Raw genomic sequence first — 27,641 nt, 5'->3', positions numbered from 1 at the left:
GTACAAAGACAACTCACTGGAGAAACAATAGTCTTTTCAACAGGTTTGGAGGCATAACTTTGTTAGATATGTTACAGGGTATTAGATTGCCAGTTTGTAAATGTAAATGCTGAAATAATTAGATATCCAAGTAACATAACAAATGAATTTCAAGTCATACTCCAAATTATATAGAAAACCAAAACATCTCAATTTAAATCATGGTCAAAATGTTTGAATAAATACTTCACTAAAGAAGATATACCAATGGCAAATAAATGCATGAAAAAATGCTCAACATCATTTGTCATTAGAGAAATACAAATTAAAACCCCAATCAGATATACTACACACTTAGTGCAGTAGCGAAAATTAAAAAGAGTGACCCTATCAAGTGTTGTTAAGAAAATCAAGCAAGCAGAACTCTCAGACACTCTTGGTGAGAATGTAAAATGGTAAAACCACTTTGGAAAGCAGTTTGAGCGTTTTGTAAAATGGTAGATGTATATCTACCATACTTTCTACTCCTGGGTATTTATCCAAGAGAAATGAAAGCAATGTACATTCATATTTATATGAATGTTCATAGATGATGTGCTTGTTATAATCAAATACTGAGAACAGCCCAAATGTCTATTAATGGATGAGTGGAGAAAAAAACTGGTATATTTGTTATAAAATACTACTCAGAAATGAAAAGGAATGAACTATTAGTACATGCTACCACATGGATAAATCCCAAAATAATTATGCTGAGTGAAAGAAGTCAGATAAAAGGGTACATAATGATAATTCTACTTATATAAAATACTAGAAAATGTAATCTATAATGACAGAAAGCAGATCAGTGACTATTTGGCATGGGTGTGCAGAGAGAGATCCAAGAGGGAGAGATTACCAAGGGGCATGAAGAAACATTTGAGGTGATGAAAATGTTCATTACCTTAACTGTGGTGATGGTTTTGTGGATGTACACATGTCAACATTTATCAAATTATACACTTTAAATACTTGCAATTTTTGGTATATCAATTATATCTCAGTATTTTTAAAAAACAAATCTTATGATTTGTCTTCAAGTATCTAAAGCAAAATATAGGTCGAGGGGCTCCAAAATCACAGTACTTAAAGTATTAACTTTATTGGTTCTAAAATGCATCTTGTCTTTGTGAAATCAACTATTCTTGTTAATTTCCCAGTCAACAGGCCACAAAGTCCATAACCAAAGCTTTCTCAACACACTCAGTTCAAGTAGATCAAGTCCTTAAAAACAGGCTTCACTACCCGATTTTTCTCTTTCCTTATCTTGAGGAGGGGAAGGAAGAGGTGTATGAAATAAATATAAGGTAAGATATAAAAGAGATTGGTGGAAATTTACGATGGAATACTGGAAAATGTCTATCAATGTCCAAAATATAAGGGTTTTCTTTACCTTTTCTCCTTTTGTTTTCCTTCTTTCTTTACTGTCCTCTGCTTTTAAAAATTCTGTTTCCTTTCCCTTGTTTCCTTTCTTACCTTCTGTCTTTCCACTTTCTTTCACCTCCCATATCTCAATTCCCTCATTTGCTGGCAGGACTGTACAGTGGCTGGCCACAGCATGGACTATGGAGCAGTCTACCCAAGTTCAAATCCCTTGCTCACAGTGTTAGGCATGGTAATATCCCGCACTTTAGCTCCCCTATCTTAAATAGAGTAATAGCAAATGTTCCTTCCTTATAGGTTGCTGTGAGGATTAAATATGTCAATATAGAAAAAACACTTGAAATAGGTAATCACCAGGTAGGTGTTATCATTCTTAGAGCCACCATTCTACATCAGACACATCCGACCCCAATCAATTAAACATAAATAGCCCCAGGCTCAAAGAAAAGCAGAAGTGAGATTCCAAGGGCTGGAATCCAGTCCTGACTTGGTCATTACAGTTCTCTGACCCTGACCCTGTCACTTACACATCAATGCTTAAACTGTTTATTGGTAAAATGAGAAGTTTAGCGTAAAAGCTGGTCCCATTCAGCTTGTACCACTGCTTTTTGAAATCCAAAAGTATAAAAAATATTAACAAATGAAAAGCCTTTTGATAACTTTTAGGCACAAATGAGAAGTGGCATGGATTTTCATATTAAAATAAAGACTATTTTTTATTTAGTAAGAAAGATAACATCACAATTACATGGACATCACTAAAATTTTAGTGGACCACTAAATTACCTCTTTAATGTTTTATGAGAAATTGCAATATACAGTTGATTTTTATCTTCTGAAATCAAACATATTCAAAGTTTGGGTCAGAACTCCCCCTTTCCAAAGTTGTACATGGAGTCTCTTGAGAAGTTAGCAGCTTGTGTACTTCATTTGTGAGTAGAGAGTGTACCATCAGCTTGGACTTTGTGATCCAGCAGGAACGATCCTCATTTCAGGAACACTCTGCAACTATTCTGTCTTCTCTGAGGTCAAGCAGCATGAGTGGTGAGTGAAGTAACCATCGAAAACCAGAGTCCTCATGGTTCACTTTGTGTGAAATTCCCTGGAGTAAGTGTAATATTCTACGTGCAATCCTGTCATTCAAGAAAATCACTCAGTAGGGGTATTTAATATAGAAACTGTTTTTATTTGGCCTCATTACACATAACAGTTTTTTGTTTCCTTGTTTTTATCTACACAGTACCTTTTATATATCTGCTGAGTAACTAAGACTAGATTAAGGAGTCAAAATAAGTTGTGTTTAAGCACCAACTCTTTCTAGTTGTTAAGAAAGGCCCATGGCAAGTTATTTATCTATTCCAAGCCTCAGTTATGTCATTACCTATATGGAAACAAGAACACCTCCCTCACTGGACTGGATTGAGGATTAAATGAACAAAATATCCTATGTATCCTCTATAGAAGGGATCCCCAACCCCTGGGCCACAGACTGTTCATGGTACTAGCAACTGGCTTGTGGCCTGTTAGGAACTGGACCTCACAGCAGGAGATGAGCGGTGGGCAAGTGAGCAAAGCTTCATCTATATTTATAGCTGCTCCCCATTGCTCATATTACCACCTAACTCCTCCTCCTGTCATATCAGTGGTGGCATTAGTGGGGCGAACCCTACTGGGAACTGTGCATGCAAGGGATGTACGTTGCAAACTCCTTATGAGAATCTATTGCCTGATGGGTCTGTCACTGTCTCCCTTCAGCCCCAGATGGGACCTTCTAGTTGCAGGAAAACAAGTTCAGGGCTTCCACTGGTTCTACATTATGGTGGGTTGTATAATTATTTCATTATATATTACACTTTAATCATAATAGAAATAAAGTACACACTAAATGTAATCCACTTGAATCATCCCGAAACCATCCCCCACCCCTGGGTCCAGGAAAACATTGTCTTCCATGAAACTGGTCCCTGGTGCCAAAAAGGTTGGGGACCACTGTTCTATAGCACATCCTTCTAGGTTATCAGATTCTAATCCTGTTCATGGTTTTTCAGCTATTTAGCAATTACTTGCAATGTTTTTAAAAATTATTTTTAAATTAAAAAAATTTTTTGAAAGAGTCTCACTCTGTCATCAGGCTGGAGTACAGTGGCACAATCACAGCTCACCACAGCCTTGATTTCCTGGGTTCAAGTGATCCTCCCACCTCAGCCTCCCGAGTAGCTGGATCTACAAGTGTGCACCACTATGCTCAGCTAATTTTTATAGAAATGGGATTTCACCATGTTGCCCAGGCTGGTCTTGAACTCCTAAGCTCAAGTGATCCTCTTCCTTGACCTTCCAAATGTAATTTCTCTGATTATATGGCTTTATGAAGACTACAGATATGACAGTATGACTCTGGAAGGGGGCATACAGCAGGGAGTTAATGCTCCTTTGAAGGGTTATTTCCATGATGATGAAGGGAATTCCTTCTTTTAACACTCATTTGGAGAAATTGCTATATATGTCAGAAACTCCCAATTCTCTAAAGATTGAATTAGGAGTACTACATTTCCATTGGGTCAAGCTCATATCCAGAAACTACTACACTGATTACCCAGTCAATGGGTATCAACTTGTCAATTGAAGACATATGAGAAACAATTAAGAATTTTGTCAAAATATAATAAAGGAACACTGATTAGGTCTTATGTCAGGTTCCAATTATGAGTCCCAAATCCCACTGTTGCCCACCAGGAATGTTTCTTGATAGTCCTCATAATTCCTAGAGGAAGTGTTTACACCACTCTGCTGGAATGAGTTGCTCCCATAAAACCTACAACATGGTTGATTCAATGTCATTTGCTGCTAGCTGGATTCACCTTTCTTTACTTATATATTCCTTTAGCTGTTTAGAGATGGTCAGAGGTATCCATAGCCTCTCTGCATATCCATGAGAGAATCTGCAAGACTCTTGCCCCATTTAGCCATGAGTTTTAACATTAGACCAGTTGTCAGAGGAAAGTAGGTGAGAACTAGCTGGATTGATTTAGTACCTTGATTGACTGGTATAGAAGATGGGGTTGGGGGTAGCTTAATTTACCTAACTAGTCTACATCAGGGCTTAAAATTTTGAGTGTGTGTGTGCGCACACCCATGTATTTAGGACAATAAACAGAAAATTCAAGTTTTTACTCTGATTTCCAAGATAAGGCTGATTAAGAAAGAGGTAGCAGGGAATCTTTATAACTCACTGCTAAGTACAACCTAAGAAATAATTTTATTACTAAAAATTGGAAAACATAGGAAATAAAATACAGCTCTACAGAAATATAAACTACTACTATTTTAGTGTATTCCCTACTAGATGCTCTTCTGTGCTTATTTTTATACTGTTGAGATCCTATGTATGTAGTATTTTTAACTTGTACTTGCACTTAAGATGTTCTGTGAATTTTCCTATATGTAATTCTTTTTAATGGCAAAATGTTACTTGATTGTAATTATATTTCAATGCAGTTAACTGCTTTCTTTTTTGTTGTACATAGTGTTATGTTGTCATGAATATTTGTGCATCAGTCATTGCAGTTTTCTCTTTATGATTATTTCCATGACGAAGGCTCTCAATAAAGTTTACCAAAGGCTTGTGCCAAAATACTCTTCAAAGATTTTTAAAAAATATTTTTATATTTAGTTTACCCAAGTGACAAAATATTCTCCTGCTAATCGTGTATGAGAATGCTCCATGTCATGTCAATATTGCCAGCATTAAATGATTCTGGAATAAAGGAAAAAGTCCTTGCTAGAACAGTATTTTATTGTAATTTTATTTACATCTTTTGATTACCAGTTACATTTTTTTTCTCTTCTGTCAACAACTTGTTCGTGCCCTTTGCTCAGTTTTCCATTTTTCATCCACATTAATGAAATTATTTTGTTTTATTAAGTCTCAATTGAAACAATACTTATGAAAGTTCATTTTACTGGATTTAAATATTTTATTTAAACAAATATTCTGAAGGCTGCAGTTTATTGATAAGAAAAATATAAAGCATACATGTTTGTAGATTATGTATTGACATTATAGTATATAGATTCTTCAAATAACATAATTTTGTAGTGCTACTAGTGGAATGCATTCTGTGGAAACATGCCTTTACCTTCAAATCTGAGCACAATACCCTTACATCAAAAGTGAAGAAAAGGACAATAAAAGCACAACTTTGATTAGTTTAAGTTTTGGTAGACCACATCTGATTTGCTGAAGAGTAAATTCATTTATTTACCTCTTCAAGGAAGTCATTATTTTTTGCATCTCTTTCTGTGCCTCTTTATCCTATAAAGAAAATACAAATACATAATGAAATTTCATGCATTCATCTTGATACTCTAGTGTGCTGAAATAGACTTTTGTTTTGAAAGAACATTACAAAGAGACCAGCTGGGTGCAGTGGCTCACACCTGCAATCCCAGCATTTTGGGAGGCCAAGCCAGGGGGATTGCTCGAGCCCAACGGTTCAAAACCAGCCTGGGCAACATAGTGAGACCCTGTATCTACCAAAAGAAAAAGAAAAAAAAAATTATCCAGGCATGGTGGCATGCATCTGGTAGTCCCAGCTACTTGGGAGGCTGAAGTGGGAGGATCGATTGAGCCTGGAAGGCTGAGGCTGTAGTGACCCGTGATCACACCACTGTGCTCCAGCATGAGTGAGTGAGATCCTGTCTCAAAAAAATAAAAAAAGGAAGAGCTGGATTTTTAAAGACCAGATCCAGATCTATGATAATGTGGGCAATGTGGATAGCTATTTCTGGGCTCTTCTTTCACCAGATCTGGAGTAATGGGATTCAGGATGAAGAGACATCCATGTAAGCTGACAATGGATCTGCCCTTGTGTCAATCTATTCTGGATTTTTTCTTCAGCTGTGAGATGTGAAGAAGCACTAGACCTAGCAGCAAGATTTGAAGAAATCTGAGATTCTGTTAGAGCTGGTCAACATATATTTCATTATTGACTTTATTAGAAAGCCTATAGTTAATACTAAAAATCATGTAATATGTTTTATAGGACATTATATCTATTGTTATTTCTTTACAACGAATGTGGATTCGAAAGAGTGGCAATAAATTCAGATGACGGGGTATTTTATGCATTTTTGCACTTGACAAACATTTTCTGAGCACCTATTAAAGGATTTAAGAGATGTAACATATGTGAAATAACCAGAGGAAGACAATAGGACAAGGGTAGATATTTGGAAGTAGTTGTTAGCTAAATTATTTTTGAAATTTTAAGTTTTCTAACACTTTTAATCATAAACATAAAACACTGATTCTATTGTAGTGATCAACTAAAGTCTATCTTCTATTAAACAATATTTACTGAAGGCTGTGAGAAAATAAAATTGCTGGTATCTGAGATACTAGTGTGATATTTAGAAGAACTGATTAAAAAATCAGTAATTCCAGGTGTTGAGTTCATGTTTATCAAACTGTTGGGCTATCTCAGTGCTTGGCAGATGCTATTACTAAATAGATGGTCCTAAGTAAATGTTTGCTTAATGAATGATTAGACACTGAAACATGGTGGCAAGTTTCTATATCTAGGAATTAATTTCTTACAGCAGAATTATATAGATGAGAGCATTATTTCAATTAGATGGCTAAAGAAGTGAAACAGAAGAGGGCCCTCATGTGCTCCAGATCCCATTCACTCTGGCTTCCCCAGGCCCTTATTCTATCAATTATCTCCTTTTTCTCCAATCTTTCTTGAACCCTTCCTTCTTTGCTGGCTTTTTCTCATAATCATTTAAATGTGCTTCTATACTTCCCATCTACAACAAACCCTCAACACAAGCATCCCTTTAACCTTATGTCTCTCCTCCTTACCCGATGAAATTCTTTGGAAGAGTGTCTACACATACTGACTACACTTTCTCGCCTCCTGACTGCTTGGAACTCTGGTTTCCACTCTCTGCTGTTCTACAAAAAGTCTAGTTTAAGATCACTGATGATATCCACATCATTAAGTTCAACACTCACTCCAGTCCTTGCTTGCTTGACTTCTCCAGAGCATTTAATGGAGTTTACCATTTCCACCATCCCTTGGCTTCTGAGATCTCACCTTCTCTGGCCACTTCTTTCAGTCTCACTTGCAGGTTTCTCTTCCTCCCCCATTCCATTATGCTGGTCTTTCTCAGGGGTAGATCTTTTGACTTCTGCTTTCCATGTACTACATAGTCTCTTTTGATGACTTCTTCCAGAGCGCGGCTTCAGACATTGTTTATATGCCAAACATCCAATTACTCACTGGACTTAAAAATCTCACAAACACAAACTCAATGTTCCAAAACTGAAGTCACCTTCCCCACCAAACCTAGTTTTCCTGTATTTCCTGTGTTAATAAAGCGCATCTCCATCTATCCTGGTCAGTTTCCCAAGCTCAAAACCAAGATGTCATCCTTGAGTCCTCTTTCTCCCTCAATAACCAATCTCCAAGTCTTATAGAGAATACCACCTACAGTTCTGTGGAATCTGTTCTCTCCTCTTAATTCCTCACTGCCGTCATCTTAGTTCATGCCACCATATCATGTCTGTGTCATTGCAGTTGTTACCTAAATGATATTCCTGCTTCCAGTTTTGCTCCCCTCCACTCCAAGCCAGTCTCCATATGGTGGCTATTGTGCTCTTTTCTAAAAATCTCATTGTATTATCTGTTGCTGAAGACCCTTCAGTGGTTTTCCTCTGCTTTAAAGAAAAAGGCATGTAAGGCTCTCATCTCTTCTCCCCCTCTAGTATTCAACATTTCAGTCACATCATAAACTTGATTCAGTACTTTCGGGTATATTTCTCTTCTAAAGGCATTTGTCTGTTTTCTAGTGTTTCGTAAAATATGGCCTACATACTATGTGTTTCAGTATCATTTGGGATATTTGATACTGCAATGGATATTTACCTATATTTCCATTCTAGCCAGAGAGATACATATTTCAACACTCACATAATAGTTATCACACATTATTTTGTGTTCTACATTTTCCAGTTACATTAAAAGTAATTTTCTAGCCAAAGTCTTTGTAAATATGTTTAGAGCTGCATAAAAAATGGAAGCTGATCAACTGATAACAGTGACAAAATATTAAAGGAAAAATGACCCAATTACTTGGCATGTTTCATTTGTTAAAAGATAAATATCAATAGATTATATTCCATTTTTATTTCATTTTTAACATTCCATTTCAACTTTTACTACATACATATTCTCTAGGACTAATCTATTAAAAAGGGGTTATTTCATTGCTTATTAAGTATTACCAAATTCTATATTCTACATCTCTAAGAAAGAATCACAATTCTATACCTTTATGCTACATTTTTTTTTTTAAGTAATACATCACTGGGCAAAAGTCTCACTATTTGTTGAATTGTGTGCTAAAGGGTTCTTGGTAGAGTTTTTTCCCAGTATGAGTTGCATAAAGTCCAGGTAAAGGCATTTTCTACATTGACTTGAGGCCTGGGGAACCTCCCCAACATAAGAACTTTTAAGGTTCACGAAGTTACGTGCAATCGCTGAAGACTTTCCCTAATTCAGGACATTGACAGTGTTTTCTTTCTTAATTATTATTCTTAATAATTTTCTTTTATTTTTTTCATTTTAATAAGTTGCTTTTCTCTTAGAGAGTGTTTTATACGACATGAATCCTCACATGTTCTGGAGCGCTGCTCTATGAGTAAAGGGTTTATCATGTTTATTTCATTGAATTGCTTCTCCAGCATGACTTATTATTTTTCCAACAGGTTTCTTCCTCCTTGAAAAAACTTGCGACTTTCTTTCTGGTTTTACTTTAAGTTTTTTTTCTGCATATCAAGGCTCGAGCTTTGCCTAAAGGGTGTAGGGTTTAGCCCTGTGGGAGCTCTCTGGTATCTAAAAGCAGAACCCAGACAGATGGAAACTTGAGAGACCACCTATATAAGGTTAGGGCTGAGGCTGAGGGCTCTTCCAAATGCTGTACATTTATAGGGTTTCTCTCTATTGTGCATTGTCTCATTATGACTAAGGTGAGACCATTAAGGGAAGGCTTTCCCACATAGATCGTATTCATGTGGTTTCTCTCCTGTGTTAATTAACTGTGTTGTTTAAAGGATAAATGGTCCCTGAAGGCATTTCCACATAGATTACAGGCAGAGAGATTCTCTCTTGAGTTCTCTGGTATGAGTAAGAATTAGCTCTCTAGTGAAGTGTTTCCTACATTCATTGTATTATAGAGTTTCCCTCCAGTGCAAGCTAACACATGTTGAGTCGATGTTGAGCTGTGAGTGACCACTTCCTCATACTCATTATATTCAAAGGGTTCCTCTCCACTGTGACATGTCTGCTACTGAGGCCATTAACAGGCTGTTAAAGCCTTCCTCACATACCTTCATTTATTCATTTATTTTCCCACATATGAATCTGATGCCAAACATTCAGTATAGTCTCTAATTAACATCTTCCACTTTGGTTATATTCATCTGGTGTGTTACTCTCCTTTGCGTATAGAAGTTTTCTCCTTTGTAGTAGGTCAGCTGTATAGCAATCTGACTAGTTTTAAGGTTTTCATTGTGTTTCAAGCACTTCGTATATTGGCTATATTTATGCTATTGCCCTCTTATAAGAACTCAGGTTATGATTTTGAGCTCAGGTTATTCCTTTTCTTCCAAATTAGAATTATCCATACCTTTGAGCTGAGATAGCACACTTTCTCTAGCCTCAAATTAAAGTCATGTGATTGTGCTGCATTCCTAATTTGCCCTCCCCAGGCCAATGCTACTGTGGAGGAACAGGGTTTACCCTCATGAATCTCAGTATTGACATCTTGTTAGATGGTCCCTTCTTGTAGATATTCTACATGGAAGTTCTTTGTTTTTAAGACTTTCCTAACAGACAATTCCATCAAACAGTGGGTGAAGGATATGAACAGACACTTATCAAAAGAAGACATTTATGCAGACAACAAACATGAGAAAAAGCTCATCATCACTGGTTATTAGAGAAAGGCCAATCAAATCCACAATGAGATACCATTTCAAGCCACTTAGAATGGGGATCATTAAAATGTCAGGAAACAACAGATGCCAGAGAATTAATTCAACTATTACAGAAGACAGTGTGGTGATTCCTCAAGGATCTAGAACCAGAAACGCCATTTGACCCAGCAATCCCATTACTGGGTATATACCCAAAGGATTATAAATCATTCTACTATAAAGACTCATGCACACATATGTTTATTGCAGCACTGTTCACAATAGCAAAGACATGGTACCCCCCCAAATACCCATCAATGATAGACTGGATAAAGAAAATGTGGCACATATTTTGCATGGAATACTAGGCAGCCATAAAAAGGATGAGTTCATGTCCTTTGCAGAGTCACGGATGAAGCTGGAAAACATCATTCTCAGCAAACTGACACAAAAACAGAAAACCAGACACTGCATGTTCTCACTCACAAGTGGGAGTTGAACAACGAGAATACATGGAAACAGGGAGGGAAACATCATACACTGGCGCTTGTCACAGGGTGGGGCTAGGGGAAGGATAACATTAGGAGAAATACCTAACGTAGATGAGCTGATGGGTGCAGCAAACCATCATAGCACATAGACTATGCAACAAACCTGCATGTTCTACACATGTATCCCAGAACTTAAAGTATAATAATAAAAAAAGTAAAATTATTTTTAGAGATAGGGATCTTGCTATGTTGCTCAGGCTGGTCTCAAACTCCTGGGCTCAAGTGATCTTCCCTCCCTGGCTTCCCAAAGTGCTGGGATTACAGGCGTGAGCCATCACACCTGGCCACATTTTTCTGTATATCTAAAATAGTTCTAAGATTAAGTGCTTGTTTTTAAGAACAAAATGTATCTACCTACATTTTTCCCTTTCTGACATGTCCTGACCATTGTGTCACTCAGGATCATTTGTGAAATATTTATGGGAAAGATGTAAACTGAAAAAAAAAAAAAAAAAAAAAAAAAAAGACTTTACTGCCTGGATGCTGGTTTTGAGGATTTTTTTCCAGAATCACATCTCTGTGCAGCTTCCTCTGAGATGGGTCTAGCAGGGCCTACTCTTTCTGAGTGAAATCCAAAGCCATATCCTCGAGGGTTAACATTTCCTATGGATGTACTGTCAAGAACTCAGTCACCCCGTCTTTCTCTGTAATCTCACCCAGGACCATCTAAGTACTAAGCTAGAAAAGCAGAACCCAGACAGATGGAAGCTTGAGTGAGACCAGGATGACACTGAACTTGGGGGCACCAGTTCTAGAGCTCAGAGTTTCTTTTTCTTTCTAGAAAAAGCTGGGAACCTGTATTTTTAGTGAGCCCTCTACTGTCCAAGCAAGTCTTAAATATTTAAACAACTGTGTTTAAATTCTAATTTCCTTAGATTATATAGCAAAACCTCAGGATGACCTTTCCTAGCCTGTGGCCCAGGTTGCAGTACCAGTTTTATTTTTATAAATCTCTGTGCTTATATTTCCAAAACACTCACTACATTTTATTGCTATGACTTTTTCAGTGCCTGCCTTTCCCACTGACCACAGAATTCATGATGGCAGAGGTGTCTGGTTTTTTCTCTTTGTATCCCAAGCCTCTAGCAGAGTACACCTCCATATTTGTAATATAAGTGAATAAAGATAATCTCTTTTACTCACTCAAACATACACATTAAAAATGCAGATTTATTTCATCTGATAATGTTGGAGAAACACAGTTTAGAAAAACACATCAATGCTCTCTGCTAAAGACTTTGGATAAATAAGAGAAGACTTATTTACATTAAATTGTCATTATTCTCCTAGCATTTGAGTAATGATTATCAAACACCAACTTCGTAAGACAAGGCAGTGGTTAAGAACAGCTATTCCCAAACTAATGCTGTATCATTAATTATTTTAAGAAAACAAATAAATAAAAGGGGTCTAAGAAACTTCTTTAGAGTGTTTTTAAGATCAATTTAAACAATACACCAAGGCCATTACAAATATTGCAAAATCTTAAGAAATAATAAATTTTAAATGCAAATGACAAGAAGGTAAGAGTCAAAAGAATAGAAGTAGGGGGTTGTAAACAGACTTCCTGCAACTCACAAAAATGTCTGTTCAGACAGTAGGAAAAGTCTGTCTATACTACAATCACCTAATTTTTTTAAAAAAAGTACTAGGAATAATTCTCTAGGCATGGATAGCACAGATGAGTTAATATACAAGACATAAGTTTTAACCAGAAAGAAATGGGCAAACAAGAATTTCTAGCAAATGAGAGAACATTACTGGATTTTGGCAAGCAATCCATTTATTACTCTGAGCAGTAACATTCCTATAAGAGGAAGGCAGAGTAAATGTATACAAATTCTGTTTCATAAAGTTATCCAGAAACCAATGTCTTAATCAAGATAATCAAACATGATATCCTAGTTAAGAAAGATAATTTAAAGCAGAATTAGGATTTTGTTACTAAGAGCAGTTACCAATGAGAGTTATGCTTCTCAATCCATGTAACAGGTTGGAAATATAGCTCAGGACTTTAATCAAAAGGCCATTTCGAAGACAACTATACCACTTGCTAAATATAATGTGCTCTTAACTTTTAGCACTCCCAGAGTACACTTCTTGTGGTTTGTTTCTGGTAACATTGCGTTTATCATTCTGTAAGTCTGTTTGTCTCAGAAAGGTGATTAATGCCATTTCAAAATATTTCAACAATCTTAAAATATGGGTTTTTCTTTACCAGTTTAGCACATTTCTTATCGTAAAAGAAAATATTACATAATGCTTTTTCTATTTGATCTTTCTCAGTAGGCTCCAAGTTAATGAACTTTAATACTGCCTCCAGGCGAACAACTTTCAGGTTGCCAGTGAAGTCATTATTCCATTCAGCAATCATTCTCACACTGTCTTAGACATCGACATCTCGTTTTTAAAAAAGAAATGTTTCCCAGGATCTGAGATTACTTTCCCAGGGTCAAGAAAAGTCCACATGAATAATAAAAATACTGCAGTTTCAAATTCTGGGAATGTAAAGCTGCCTACACCTATGAATCTGGGCTCTAGAGACCAAATGGCTGACACTCCCAATATCAAGCAGCAGTGTGATGAGCTGAGAGTTCCCTAATAGGGGACAGAAGACATGTCCACAATGACTATAATGCAAGAAAGAAGCTATAAATGCTACAAGAAACAAACAAATATGTTATGAAATTTCAAATGACAGAGAAAACTGATGGCTAGGTTGTATTCATTGTAACTAGTGGCATTGCTAGACATTTTGGAAAAGAATAAACTTGGTTAGCAAAATCACTAATGGGGGATATTTCAATCTGAAAAAAACTTTACAGAGATGGATAGGCACTACATATAACTTAATTCATCCTATTTTCTCATTGAAAAAGGAAATATTCCTTACATAGCGTTACTATTAGAAAAACATTGCTAAGAATACAAGTGGAGATATCACTGAGGAAAAAAATGCAATGTGGGAAATATTTGCTCATACTATTTTGCTTATTACAGAACTACTTCCAATGTCTAGCCTTCTTAGTTACATTCATTACTGGTCCTCTTATTACCATTGACACTATTATTTCTATATGTATGATATTAATGTCTTGGTTCTTTCTACCAACACTAAGCACTTATTATATGCCAGGCAGTATACTCAGGATTAGGGGTACAGCGGTGAATGAAACAAACCTGGTTGTTACTTTCATGAAACAACTACATTAATAATGACATAATCACAACTGTGAAATGATAGCAAGGAAAAGTATAGGAAGCTTTCTTGCCAACGGGTATCAAGAAAGTCTTTCCTGAAGAAACGGCATTCATGGTGAGACCTGGAGGATAAGGAGGAATAAGGCCAGTGGAAGGAGTGGAGCGTGGGTAGGAGTGTTTCAGGAAGTAGGAACAGTATGTTCTAACGGTGAAGGGGCAGGCTGGATGGTGCAGAGGAGGGGAGAGCGAGGAACAGATGAAGCTTGAGAGACTGGTAGGAGCTGGATCAGAGCCTTAAAGGACATGCTAAAAATGCTGAACCTCATCCTAACAGCAAAGGTTTTTGAGCAGAGAAGTGACGTATTGATATTTACGTTTAATCTGTTGCTTGGGCTGCCACTGAGAGTCAAGAGTGGCCTGGCAGGAGGCAAGGAAGCTGTGAGGAAAAAGGGTGGGAGGGTGGCACAATTCGTGGTCCAGAGGAAAGTGAGCACACTCTTTTCACTACAAAACAGAGCTTTGCTTTTTCACTTTTGTGCCTCTGTTCATGACCTGCAACGTACTTGCCCATACCTCCACATTATATAGATCTTTCAAAGGCTACCTCTGATGCCACCTAGCCTCTTCTAGGTGAAAATTTCTCCCTTTTCGAAATTTCCAAAACTGATGATTTGTAATTCTCTTAGTACTTTCTGCTTTGAGCTATAGCTATTTGGACACACATCATATGTTCCCTTCTAGGCTATCGCCTCCTAGAAGGCAACAGGAGTGTCTTATTTGTTTACAGTTCAGATCACAATAAATATTGGAATCTGTATGGCTCCAACACAGAGAAAGAGGAGGGTTTTTGTTTTTTCTTGAGGCATTTCTTTTCTGTTATGATTTAGAGGATGATAAGGTTTGGTGGTGTGGGAAGAGCAGGAAAAGATGTACCTATTTTTGTTTTTGTTGTCCCCACAAACACCAGTCAATGGCTCACAGTAGCAGACTGAGTTGCTAACCCTGTGGAATGCTTGAAACTTACAGCATACCCAGAATCCTGAATTATTAAATAAAAAGGCAAGAGACACAGCAATAGTTTCTTTTTCATTAATGGCTAGTGTCCAAAACCCAAGAACATGTTATTACATATTTTTCATCTTTGTCATGGCCTTGGATACCCACACCTGCCATGAGCTGCGGACTGAGGGTAGCAACCATGGATGCTCATGTTGCTCTAGGCTGGGCCACCTGTCTAGCTTGTTTGCTGCCTAGTTAATCCCCAAGTCTCCAGAATTATGCTGCGCCCCCTCCTTCCCAGTGGAGGAATTATGCTTGCTCCAGTCCCGGCTGTCTTGCATTCAACAAGCATCTGGATGTTTTAATTGCTAGGGGCCTCCTGGTGACAGGTTATCTTACAGAGATACAGCAAATTCTAAAACTTCATAGTATATGTAAAATCCAAGTCAAAGTTTTTAGTAAAAAAGAAAACTCCATCATAGAAAGAGAGAGTAGAAGAGTGGTTGCCAGGGGCTGGGAGAGTGGGAGAATTGGGTAGATAGATACTTGTCCGGAGTATAAAGTTTCAGTTATGCAGGATGAATAGGTTCTGGAGATTTAAAGGACAGCCATGTGACTATAGGTAATAATACTGTATTGTATATTTAAAATTTGCTAAGAGAGTAGATCTCAGATGTTCTCAACCACAAAAAAAGTAACTGAGGTGATGTGTTAATTAGCTTGATTGTGGTAGTCATTTCATAATGTATATGTGTATCAAAACATCACGCTGTATACCTTACATATATAGTTTTTATTTGTCAATTATACCTCAATAAAGCTAGAAAAATAAAAATAAATAGATAAAATTGAATACAGAAAGAAAACTACAAATGCATCTAGCAAGTTGTTCATATTTTGAGCTTGAATAGTACTGATAAGACAATAGCACTCACCGTTACTTTCTGGACTTACCTCTTTAGTAACAGTAGGAAGCAACAATGCCAAATTACAGAACTTCAAAGCATTCTGGGTTTCCTCAAGATCAGTATAACACTGGAAATGAGAAATAACCAATGTTAAATATAATCATGTTTTTATGTCTTTTATGAGTTCAAAGTGATCTTAAAGCAAAACAGTGGTCTTCATTACCTTTGCTAAGTACATGTAGTTGGGAATAGAATAACCAGGGCATAGTTCTTCAGCCTGATTTAAGAGAAAAATACAAGAGAATAACAGGGCAATATTAAAATAACAATAATCACAAGTGAAGAAAATACATTTTAATAAATCAACTATTTTGAAGCAAACTGCCCTAAGAATTTAGGTTGGTGGTTTCACACGTGAATCACTTGATCAGTTTAAATATCTTTTGGGAGGAAACGTAGCTTTTGCATTTAGCCATTAAAATAAAATCGATTACCATGATCACAAAGCTTATAAAGCAATGAGATACTCTGTGGTTTTCAGATTTCTTTACATAATCATTTTCCTCAGTCTTCTTTCTCTATCCTTCTACTTTTAAGAACAAAAATAACTAGTGATATGCCTAGGACAAGTCCCATCCATCCATCCGTCCACCCATTGACAGGGTCTTGCTCTCTCACACAGGCTAGAGTGTAGTGGTATGATCTCGGCTCATTGCAACCTCCGCCTCCTAGGTTCAGGCAATTCTTGTGCCTTAGCCTCCCGAGTAGCTGGGATTATAGGCGCCTGCCATCACGTCTGGCTAATTTTTGTATTTTTAGTACAGACAAGGTTTCACCATGTTGGCCAGGCTGGTCTCAAACTCCTGACCTCAACCTCCCAAAGTGCTGGGATTACTGGTGTGAGCCACCACTCCTGGCCTCACTATCTATTTAGAAAATGAGAGCAGTGCATGACTGGTACCCCATGGCAAACATCTTCTACTAGGCTAATATTTGATTTCTTAGGATTTCAACACATTCCACAGGAGTTAAATAATATCTGAAGTCCATCACATCATGGACTGTTAAAGGAAAGACAGATCCTTGAAACAACCAGTCCAGGTAGTAGACATGAGTGATTATTATAAAGGTACTTTTCTCCAATCTACTAATTTTTCATGTGCCAGTTCCTTTATCTCTGGGAAATAAGAATTCTTTCAGGTATGGTATTGTTACTAGACAGCTCTTCTTAGAACCTAAGTCAGTCTAGCTTCAGAGTCAGCTTTTGTTGTTTTGAAGGGCCAGGCAAGCAAGCCTACAACCTGCAGTCCCCACCGTAGGGGGTGTAGAACATAAGATAAAAAGATACTTTTAAAACTTTACAAAAATATGTTTGTTTCACAAGATATAAACAATCTAGACAGTTCCAAAATTAAAAAGTGAAATTATCTCTTTCCTAATTTTATTCTCAACTTCAATCTCATGCCCCAGGGGTAACTACTATCAGCAGTTTGACATGTGTCCTACCAGATTCTTTGCCAAGTACAGGCAAATAAAAAAAACAGATGTTTGGTTTTTGAAAATAAAACAAAATGGAACCATTTAACATATATATATATATAATTTACATATATATAAAATTCTTGTCAATTATACCTCAGTAAAGCTAGAAAAATACAAATAAATACATAAAACTGCATAGATTTACATACTGACAGAAAATCTACATATTGGCCCCAAACTTTTTTTCCCCATATTACAAACATATTTTCATGTTAGCATACAGATACATCTCATCATTTTTAAGAGCTGTATTTCATATTCTGTATGAAAGGAAGCATTCCCCATTGGACATCTTGATTTATTTTCAATTTTCATTATCACCACTAATAATCAATGAACATACTTTTCCCCATATGCTTGTTTACATGTGTGTTTATGCCTATTAGGAAGAGTCCCAGAAGTTGAATTGCTGAGTCAAAAGAACATATTTTTAAAGACAGATACTAATGAAGGTGAATTCAAATTAGAGTGCTGAGGAGTGGTCCAACATCTTATGAGAGCACATCCCTTGTAAAAGACATTTTATTCTGTACAGAATCCAAAAGAGAAGTGTTTTAGGAGGAGGAAGACAAAAATCTCTTGGGGTAGGGAGCCAGACTTGATATAAATCTTTAAGACCAGGTAGGTTTACATTGTCTGGACGTGGAATGGAACCTGCTGGAAAGACAGAAAAGCTACCAGAGATTAAAGGAAGTGGTCAATTTCAATCAAGTCAGAGCCTTGACCATCCAATAGTGCTATCCATGGATTCTGGTTCTTCTGCTCCGTTTTTTTTTTTTTTTTTTTTTGTCTAATAATTTCCATTTCAAGGCCTCTCATTTGATAGGTGCATTTCTTGAGCCATTCTAATAAGAGGGACTTAAGACTGAACTTTATTCAGTTATACCTTCTTCTATACCCAGTAGTTGCCTCAGCTCTGTCCAAATCCCATATTGGGGATAACTTGCCCCAGTATATGCATGTTAACAGCTTATTTTTTAATGCTGACATTTTAATTCTGCATATATACCTTAAAACCTATGTTCAGTTAACTAAAGCGATTATAAATCAGAACACCTCTTTCTGTTCTTATGGTTTAAAAAACTAAAGCCCAACCGAACACAGACAGGCAACTAACAACACTGAATTCCTAAGGTAAAAGAGATTCTGACCTTTCATAAAAGGCCTTGGATGAATTACAAGGGGTGTAGCATTATTCAAATGCTCATGTTTCAATGTAATGTTCCAATGATGAGGCAGTTTCTAGAGTGGCCCTTAGAACACTCTTTATCATAACACCAGGCAAAGAATATTATACATGTTTAATTTCTCTTGGCTATCCAAGTTCCTTGAAGGCAGGAGCTGTGTTGGTTATTCTGTGTTACCAGTATTTGATGCCATGTTTGGTACTAGTTATGTGCTTAATAAACACTGTTGAATAAATTAACTCTTCTTTAAAACATCTTAGAAGCTCAGGCAGCAGCCTTATACCATATAGGACACAGCAGAGAGTTCTGCAGCTGGGGAAACCACTAGTACAGACTCAGGGATCATATGATTGCAAACAGTAAGTGCAATCAGGGTAGCCTGTGTCCCAACATTGCCAAACCTGTCATTTACTACACATACCCATCCTCTGATCCAGTGGTTCCCAGCTATGCCATCAGCTGCCATTGGAATCAATAGCTTTACGATCTTTAAAAACACAGATCAAGGTTTAAAAACACATACCATATGACCCAACAATTCCACCCCTAGGTGTTTACCCAAGAGAAATAAAGTATGTCCACATCAAAGCTTGCACTTGAATGTTCACAGAAGCTTTATTCAAAATAGTATCAAATCAGAAACAACTCAAACATCTAACAGTAAGTTAACACAGAAACAAATTATGGTACATACATATAATGGAATATTACTTAGCAATGAAATGGAACTGCCGATACACTCAATAAAACGAATGAGTCTCAAAACATTATGCTGAGTAAAAGAAGCCAGATACACGCAAAAGTCCATGTTGTATGATTCCATTTATATTAAATTTTAGAATGGGCAAAACTAATTTATAGTAATAGAAAGAAGATCAGTGGTTACCTGGGGCAAGAGGCAGGGGAAATTAATAGCAAAGGGGCAAAGATAACTCTCTAGGACAGGCGTCCCCAAACTTTTTACACAGGGGGCCAGTTCACTGTCCCTCAGATCGTTGGAGGGCCGCCACATACTGTGCTTCTCTCACTGACCACCAATGAAAGAGGTGACCCTTCCTGAAGTGCAGTGGGGGGCCGGATAAATGGCCTCAGGGGGCCGCATGCGGCCCGTGGGCAGTAGTTTGGGGACACCTGCTCTAGGATAATGAAAATGCTCTCTTGAAATGGTGGTGGTTACATAGATATATAAGTTTGTCAAACTTCACTGAACTGTACACTTAAAATGGGTGCAATTTATTGTTTATAAACTATACTTCAAGATACCCAGAGGTTCTATAACAATGAGGCTGGGTCATGTCCTGGGCTGACATTTTGTAAAGTGCTCCAGATGACTGCAGTGCAGCCAAGGTGGAGAACCACTGCTTTAGGGAATCATGCCAGAATTTTGGATGAGGTGGAAAGCATGCTATAGTTTGCAATAATTTCCCCAGGGGATTCACAGATGACTCCTACAGGTGTCTAAAACTACCTCCCTAGATGCTTTGAGGCTGTGAAGGACCAATTTTCTCCTGCTATAATAGCAAAATAATAGTAGTTAACATTGATTTTTAGTTAGAACATTTAACATGTTAGACCCTGGGCCAAGAATATCAAATGTATTCTTTATGTAACCTTCAAAAAAACTGTACAAAGTAGGTATTATTATGGCAATTTCACAGATGAAGAATTTGAGAGTGTGAGAACTAAGGAAATGTGTCCAGGTCATACAGACAGGAAAGGCTCAGGTCTCAACTTCACTCATCTGACTCTAAAGTCAGCGCTCTCAACGTCTACGGGACCCAGCTGGATGGCTCTAGAGACACATTCCTGGCCCCTGTGAATGCTCTTTGGAGGGGTGGATTTGGAGCAGGAGTCCTACAGTCTGGGTCCCATCGACACGGCCTCCTGTGTTGTAGGACCCAGGGGGTTGCAGACTCTCCTGGGTGTGGCAGCCGGGGTCGTTGCTGTTTCCTTTTCCTCGCCTCCACCTCCCAGATTTCTTAGCTCCACCACAGCCTTAGCCTCAGCACTCCACGCCCCTCAGTCCCCTGTCATTCTAGTAAATATGGCGAGATGCATTCCTGATGCCTCCTCTCTTTCCTTTGACAAACACCATGGAATGTATTTTCAGACTATGTATGTCAGCCACTGGACACAGCCTTATCTATATTTTTATAAACTTGAAATAAGTAGGTTGGGAAGGAAAACACATTTAGTAACTATAAGATTTTGAAGGTGGTTCAAGAGAAAGGCTTATTACCCCAACAGGAAGTTGATTATATGGGTGGCTATATTATATATTTACATGTGTGTTCATACACACACATATTACTGCTTAGAGATGTATTAGTATAGCGATTATACATTTTCAGACAGAATTGAGAATACTGATTTGGTCTGATGCCCCAAGAATCTTCCAGAGAAGTGTCTGCAAAAAAAAGTCTAAGTCATGATTTAATGTGGGGCTCCCCAAGATGGTTTTCCAAGGGGTTTAAATTTTAATGAAATTAAAATTCTGTGACTTTTTACTGAGAACTTACTGGGCACCAGGCATACTCTAGGTAATTTACTTGTAGGAATGTAGATAATCCTCACAATACCACTGTGAAGTAAGTACTATTATCTTCATGTTATTGATTAAATTGAGAGAGAAGTTAAGTGAATTGCCCAGTGTTACTCAACTGGTAAGTGGTAGAGCTGAGATTTAACCAGGTAGTCTGATTCTGGAATTTGCATTCTTTACCTTAACATTATTGGGCTACTTATCATTTTGATTTTATCTGTGTATTATTTTAGAAATATTAGAATCTTAACTTTTCTACAGTGTTCTGAAACCTGCTTCTCAATTACAACTTTGATATTATGAGGAAATGAGTTTTGAGTACAGATAACATTTTTGCTGGTTAACGTGGCATCTTTTATATAAATCTTTTATCTCAGATATATCATAATATACATTTGTATACAACTTAAAATGAGGAAATTAATTTTCAGTGGTAAGAAAAAAGTGAAGAAATGGGAGTGAAAGAGTTTTAGCCTTCGCTCATATTTAAATCAAATCTTTGCTTGCCATTGCGTGAAATGAAACAAATTAAGTTCCTGAGGTCTTGACTCCATTTTAAAAAAACATACAAAAAAGGGATCACATTACATAAAAATTAAGAAATGTACAGCCCTTTTCTTTTTATTTTTTAAACTCTTTTCTGCTGGGCTTGTGCTTGATTTCAGAACACTTATGTTTTCACTTGAGGCAGCCACTGGCCATTGTGGTGAGAGAAAGTGAGAAGAAACCTACTTGCCATCTTAGACTACATGATCTATAAATTCCCTCTTAGTTCTACAAAATCGATCCCTGAAATACAGCACAAATATTAGCATGTATAAGACATTTATTTTATTTTATTTTATTTTTGAGAAAAAGTCAAGCTCTTTTGGTTAGGCTGGAGTGCAGTGGTGCGAGCATGGCTCACTGCAGCCTTGAACTACCGGGCTCAAGTGATCCTGCTGCCTCAGCCTCCTAAGTAGCTGGGACTACAGGTGCATGCCACCACGTCCAGCAAATTTTTCATGTCTTGTAGAGATGGGGTGTTGCTATGTTGTTCAGGCTGGTCTCAAACTCCTGGACTCAAGCAATGCTCCCATCTTAGCCTTCTAAACTGTTGGGATTACGGAAGTGAGCCACTAGACACAGCCTTATCTATATTTTTATAAACTTGAAATAAGTAGGTTGGGAAGGAAAACACATTTAGTAACTATAAGATTTTGAAGGTGGTTCAAGAGAAAGGATTATTATCCCAACAGGAAGTTGATTATATGGGTGGCTATATTATATATTTACATGTGTGTTCATACACACACATATTACTGCTTAGAGATGTATTAGTATAGCGATTATACATTTTAAGACAGAATTGAGAATACTGATTTGGTCTGATGCCCCAAGAATCTTCTAGAGAAGTGTCTGCAAAATAACTCTTCCTTTTGGCACTTCCATTTCTTTAAGATTAAACTGGTTCTATGTTAGGCTAATCAGGAGGAGTACTGGGACTATGTCTAACCATCAGGGCATGACTGCTTCTGCATGTGCTCATGTGACTTGGAGAGCTGTTCTTGGTCTTAGTAGTAAACTTTCATACCTAAACTTTCATTTAGACTGCTGAGTTATTTTTTAAAAGTAGCTTGTAATTCCTAGGACCTAGGGCATAACTTGCTGTTCTAGGAGGTTTAGATTTAAAACATATTAATAACTTTTATTATGAGAGGCTTAAAACAGAACATGCCAACACTAGGATTCAAACTAAGGCTTTGCGTGGAGAAAAGATTTCTTTGACAATGGTAGCAGGGATTGGTGCAGATGGTAATCAGTCTGACACTAAAATAACGGATAGACAAAATGTACCTTAAGGAAACTGTGTAAAGCTTCTTGTACAGTTGAAGATGGTACTTTTCCAAACAGAGTAGCAGCCATTTTTTTCTCAATCCAGCTCAGTTTGGAGACCTGCAAATGCACAACAACATCACTGTTAGAAGTTGTTCACCTTTTGAAGGGATTATCTCTCCCTGGTTAGACATGTGTGTAGGTGTGTGTGTGTCTGTATATAAATATACACAAATGTAAATATATAGCCATAAATAACATATATTAGCAACATCACCCTCATGGTATTAATGTTAATATGTTACCTCCCTTTTTCACAATTCTAAGGAACCATGGGCTCCAGAAGCACTGGTTTCAAAACCAACTTGAAATATTCTTGATAAGAAGATTTGTGTTGAATCAGAGGAAAAAGGAATGGAGTGGGAAATAACGCTGATCCTGTTTGTTCATCTGATTCCACATTCTGAGGTGACTATGGCATATTTCTTCGTACAGCACATAGGAGCTACAAGACTCTTGCCTTTGCTTTCCTCTTGCCTACCCATGCTGCCAACAGACCTCCTGACCCAGAGGAGCATCTCAGGTATGTAAATAGAATAAGAATCCTTAAGCCAGGAGTGTAGAATGGGGGTTCAGTATACATATTTACAAACCAGAAGATTTTTAAAAAAACAATAACCACCAAAACTAAATTTCATGTTACCATTGATTTTTTGCTTTCTTCTAAAAAGTTTTCTTTTTTCTCCAAATATAAATATTAGATGTTCATTATAAAAGATTAAACTGGCTCAAAATGAATACTTAAAAGGGTATTGCTCTGTCCAACCCCATTAAGTATCTTCATTCTCAGTCCAATCATCTAGATTCTACGTAGCCAATATCCTCTTTTTTTTTTTTTTTTTTTTACAGTGCCTGACCTTGTTGCCCAGGCTGGAGTGCGGTGGCACAATTATGGCACACTGTAGCCTCGACCCCCTGGGCTTAACAATCCTCCCACCTCAGCTGCCTGAGTAGTTGGGTGGGACTACAGGTGTGCATCACATGCTCAATTCATTTTTAAAATCTTTTGTAAAGACAGCGTCTTCCTGTATGGTCCAGGCTGGTTCTGAACTCCTGGGCTCATGAGATCCTCCTGCCACAGCCTCTCAAACTGCTAGTATAATAGGCGCAAGCCACCTTGCCCAGTCCATTATCCTCTACTAAAAAATTATTTCCTTATTTTTTGACATAATTTTTCTTATTGGTATGCTTATTTTTGTTTTGTTTTGAACTTCGTAAAAAATAATATATTGCTTATTTCCTTGTATGACTTGCTTTTTCACATAATGGTATGGTTCTAAGATTTCATCCAGGATAATGAGTATGACAGAAGTTCCGTCATTTAAATGACTGAAATATTTCATCATTTCAACAGACATCAGCAATGTTTTTACCCACTCTTTTGTCAATAGACAATTGGGTCTTTTTCATTTTTTTGCTCTTAGGACCAAGGGCGCTATAGCCATTCTCGCACATGCCTTCCGGAGCACATTTGTCAGTCTCTGTAGGGTAGGCACGATCATATGGCAGGCACAGAGTCAAATTTAAAAGATAATACTCAACGGTTTCCAAGGTGGCCATGCTGAGTTATGTTTCCATGCAAAGTAATAATTCCTGCTGCTCCACGTCCTTGCAACACCTCATACTGAGATTTAAAAATTTTTATTAAATGAGTAGGAATAAAATGGCATCTAATTGGAGTTTTCATTATCATTTTCTATAATTTTGTTTTTTAAATTTTTAGTTTAATTGCATTATGGTCAGAAAAACTGCATGACATCAATTCTTTGAAATTAATTAAGACTTGGTACATGGCCTCATATATGGTCCATTTTAGTATACATTCTGCATATGCTTGAAAAGATGTCTATTCTACAGTGGTTAGCAACATGGCTTCATATTTATTAGATCCAGCTTATTAAATGTGAGGCTTCAATGTTTTACAAACTAATACTTTTTTGTTTTCTTATTACATTAATTACCAAAAGTGGGGGTGAAAATACCAGTGCATGGTTGGTCTGTACATTTATCCTTACAATTTGGTCAATTTTTACTTTATAGTTTTGAGGCTGTTATTAGAAGCACATTAGTTTATAAATAGTTTCCTTGTGAAGTGTAATTACTATATAGTTACACTCTTTATCACTAGATATACTTCTGTCTTAAAATTTATGTGTGTGTGTGTGTGTGTGTGTACAGTAGTACTCCTGTTTTCTTCATAGGGTATATTCCAAGACTCCCTTCAGATGCCTGAAACCATATGTATGTTTTAGTTTGATTATTATTTATTTGGTTACTATTTGATATAACTTTTCTACATGTTTACTTTCTAGGTTTCTTGGTCATTGGGTATTTTTTAAATTGGCTTTACTGAGGTATAATTTATGTAAAATAAAATTTCCTCCATTAGAGTGTATGGTTCAATGAGTTTTGATAAATGCATACAATCCTGTAACTGCCACAACGATCAGTATATAGTACATTTTCATCATCCTAAAAAGTTCTCGCATATCCCTTTGCCGTCATATCCCTAACCTGCTGCTAGCCCTAGATAACTACTGATCTGACTATAATTTGCCTTTTCTAGAATTTCATATGAATGCAATTAGGTAGTCTTTTGTGAGCTTTCTTGGCATAATGCTTTGAAGAGTCATGCATGTTGCTATGCTGCTAAAGCTGCTATGAACATTCATATATAGTATTGAATGTGTGAGCATATATTTTTATTTCTCTTGGTGAATACTTAGGAATTGATCATATATTTATTTATTATTTACATATTTCCATCGAAACATATGAGTTTCAATTGCTCTATATCTTTGCCAGTACCTGGTATTGTCATCTTTTTAATTTTAGCTCTTTTGGTGAATATACAGCAGTCTTTCTCTGCGGTTTTAATTCACATTTTTCTAATGACTACTGATGATTAATATCTTTTCATATGCTTGCTTGCCACTCACAGACTTGCTTTTGTTAAGTAATTGATATATTTGATCTGGAAAACAGTCAAACATATGTGGAAACACTTCTACTTTTCAACTTAATTTTACACTATAATTGGTGTTGGACAAAATGCTTTAATTAGCATAGGTAATGTAATAAAGACTGCCTGGCATCCTGGAGAAAGAGAAAAGCTCCATCAAGTCCTTTCCAAAGTCCCAGCATGTCTTGTTGCACGGTCATAACTAACAGTTCATTTTCAGAAAGCAGCACTGAATTTTGCTCATGCTGCTCATCCATTCCCTGCCAATTCCTCTTATTTTAAAAAGCACATTATATGTAGCTATTTAATATTCTGAATCTCATAGTTCCTTTTAGATCCACTGCTGTTTTTTGTTTGTTTGTTTGTTTGTTTGTTTGTTTTTTTCTGCTGGCAGTCATTACTGTTGGCTTGTTTCTTGGTATAGTTTGTAATTTTTGACTGTGAACTTACCATTGTTGGGACACTTTCTGTGAATGTTTTACAAAGTCTATCTAAAGGTACTTTCCTCTACAGAGGATTAGCATGTGCTTTTGCCACTTTCCTATGGCATGAAGATCAGAGTTCATTTTGAATTAAAATTTCTTTCCTGGGCCTTTAAGCCTAGGTAGGTAATGCACATTCAAGCTCCACACACTTGTGAGGTTGGGTAAATGAAATGGCTTTTAAATCTTAGGAGCGTTTCCTCCTTTCCGCTCTATCTTCCCAATGGTTAAGGCCGAGGATGAATTTTCACTGCTACAAGCTTCTGCTGAATACATTTCATTTAAGTTCATCATCTTCCCCCCTGGGCACTGTGCTTTTTGAGTCCTAGATATATCGTGGCAGTCTTCAAGCTGCTCTCTGCTCTGCTCAGGTCTGTAGTCCCCCACCTCCAACAAAGGTCTACAGACCTAAGCTTTAGGTTACCAGCCTTGGTAAATACCTCTGACTATCAGGTGGTTTCAAGGCTGTTTTACCAGTCCTTGGAACTGGTATTCTTGCTTTGTTTCTGGCCTTTGGCTATTCTCCTTATCTTTTTTTTCTATAGGTTATTCCATTGATCTGATTAGAAACAGACATACATACTTCAAACTAACACACACTTTAAGATATTGTGTGGCCAGAAAATTTTGAGTTCTTTAGTCTGCATATGCTGGAAACAATCTTTACACATTTGCTCATACTTGCTTTATTACCTTTGGGGAAGCTGATTCCCCCTGACGGAAAGAGTTTCAACTTCCTCTTCCACAATTCATATTTGTTATTGAGACTTATAATTTGTAGGCAGTAGAGCATACTAGTTAAGAGCAAAGATTTTAGAAGCAAACTGCCTGGGCTAAGTGTGGTGGCCCATGCCTGTAATCCCAGCACTTTGGGAGGCCGAGGCGGGTGGATCATTAGAGGTCAGGAGTGTGAGACCAGCCTGGTCAACATGGCGAAAACCTGTCTCTATTAAAAATGCAAAAACACAAAAACAAAAACAAAAACAAAAAAATACCCAGAAACAAAAACTA

General features: G+C 37.1%; 1 protein-coding gene across 3 annotated transcripts in view; it reads right to left on the bottom strand.

Annotated features, from left to right (window-relative positions):
• Positions 1–2,135: 2,135 nt before the first annotated feature.
• Positions 2,136–27,641, bottom strand: part of LOC101049575 (regulator of microtubule dynamics protein 2) — a 70,198-nt gene continuing 44,692 nt past the window's right edge. For all 3 annotated transcript variants that reach the window (XM_010337495.3, XM_074396061.1, XM_010337494.3), the window contains 4 exons: positions 23,148–23,246; positions 16,264–16,317; positions 16,087–16,167; positions 2,136–5,713 (listed from right to left, as the gene is read on the bottom strand). In XM_010337495.3, coding sequence (XP_010335797.1) covers positions 5,660–5,713; positions 16,087–16,167; positions 16,264–16,317; positions 23,148–23,246 — 288 coding nt within the window. In that variant the 3' untranslated portion in view covers positions 2,136–5,659. The remainder of the gene's footprint in view (positions 5,714–16,086; positions 16,168–16,263; positions 16,318–23,147; positions 23,247–27,641) is intronic.

Source organism: Saimiri boliviensis, chromosome 1 (genome assembly GCF_048565385.1).
Source record: "Saimiri boliviensis isolate mSaiBol1 chromosome 1, mSaiBol1.pri, whole genome shotgun sequence".
Lineage (NCBI taxonomy): Eukaryota > Metazoa > Chordata > Mammalia > Primates > Cebidae > Saimiri > Saimiri boliviensis.
Note: the sequence above shows the minus strand (reverse complement) of the source record. Positions and strands in the feature narration are given on the sequence as shown.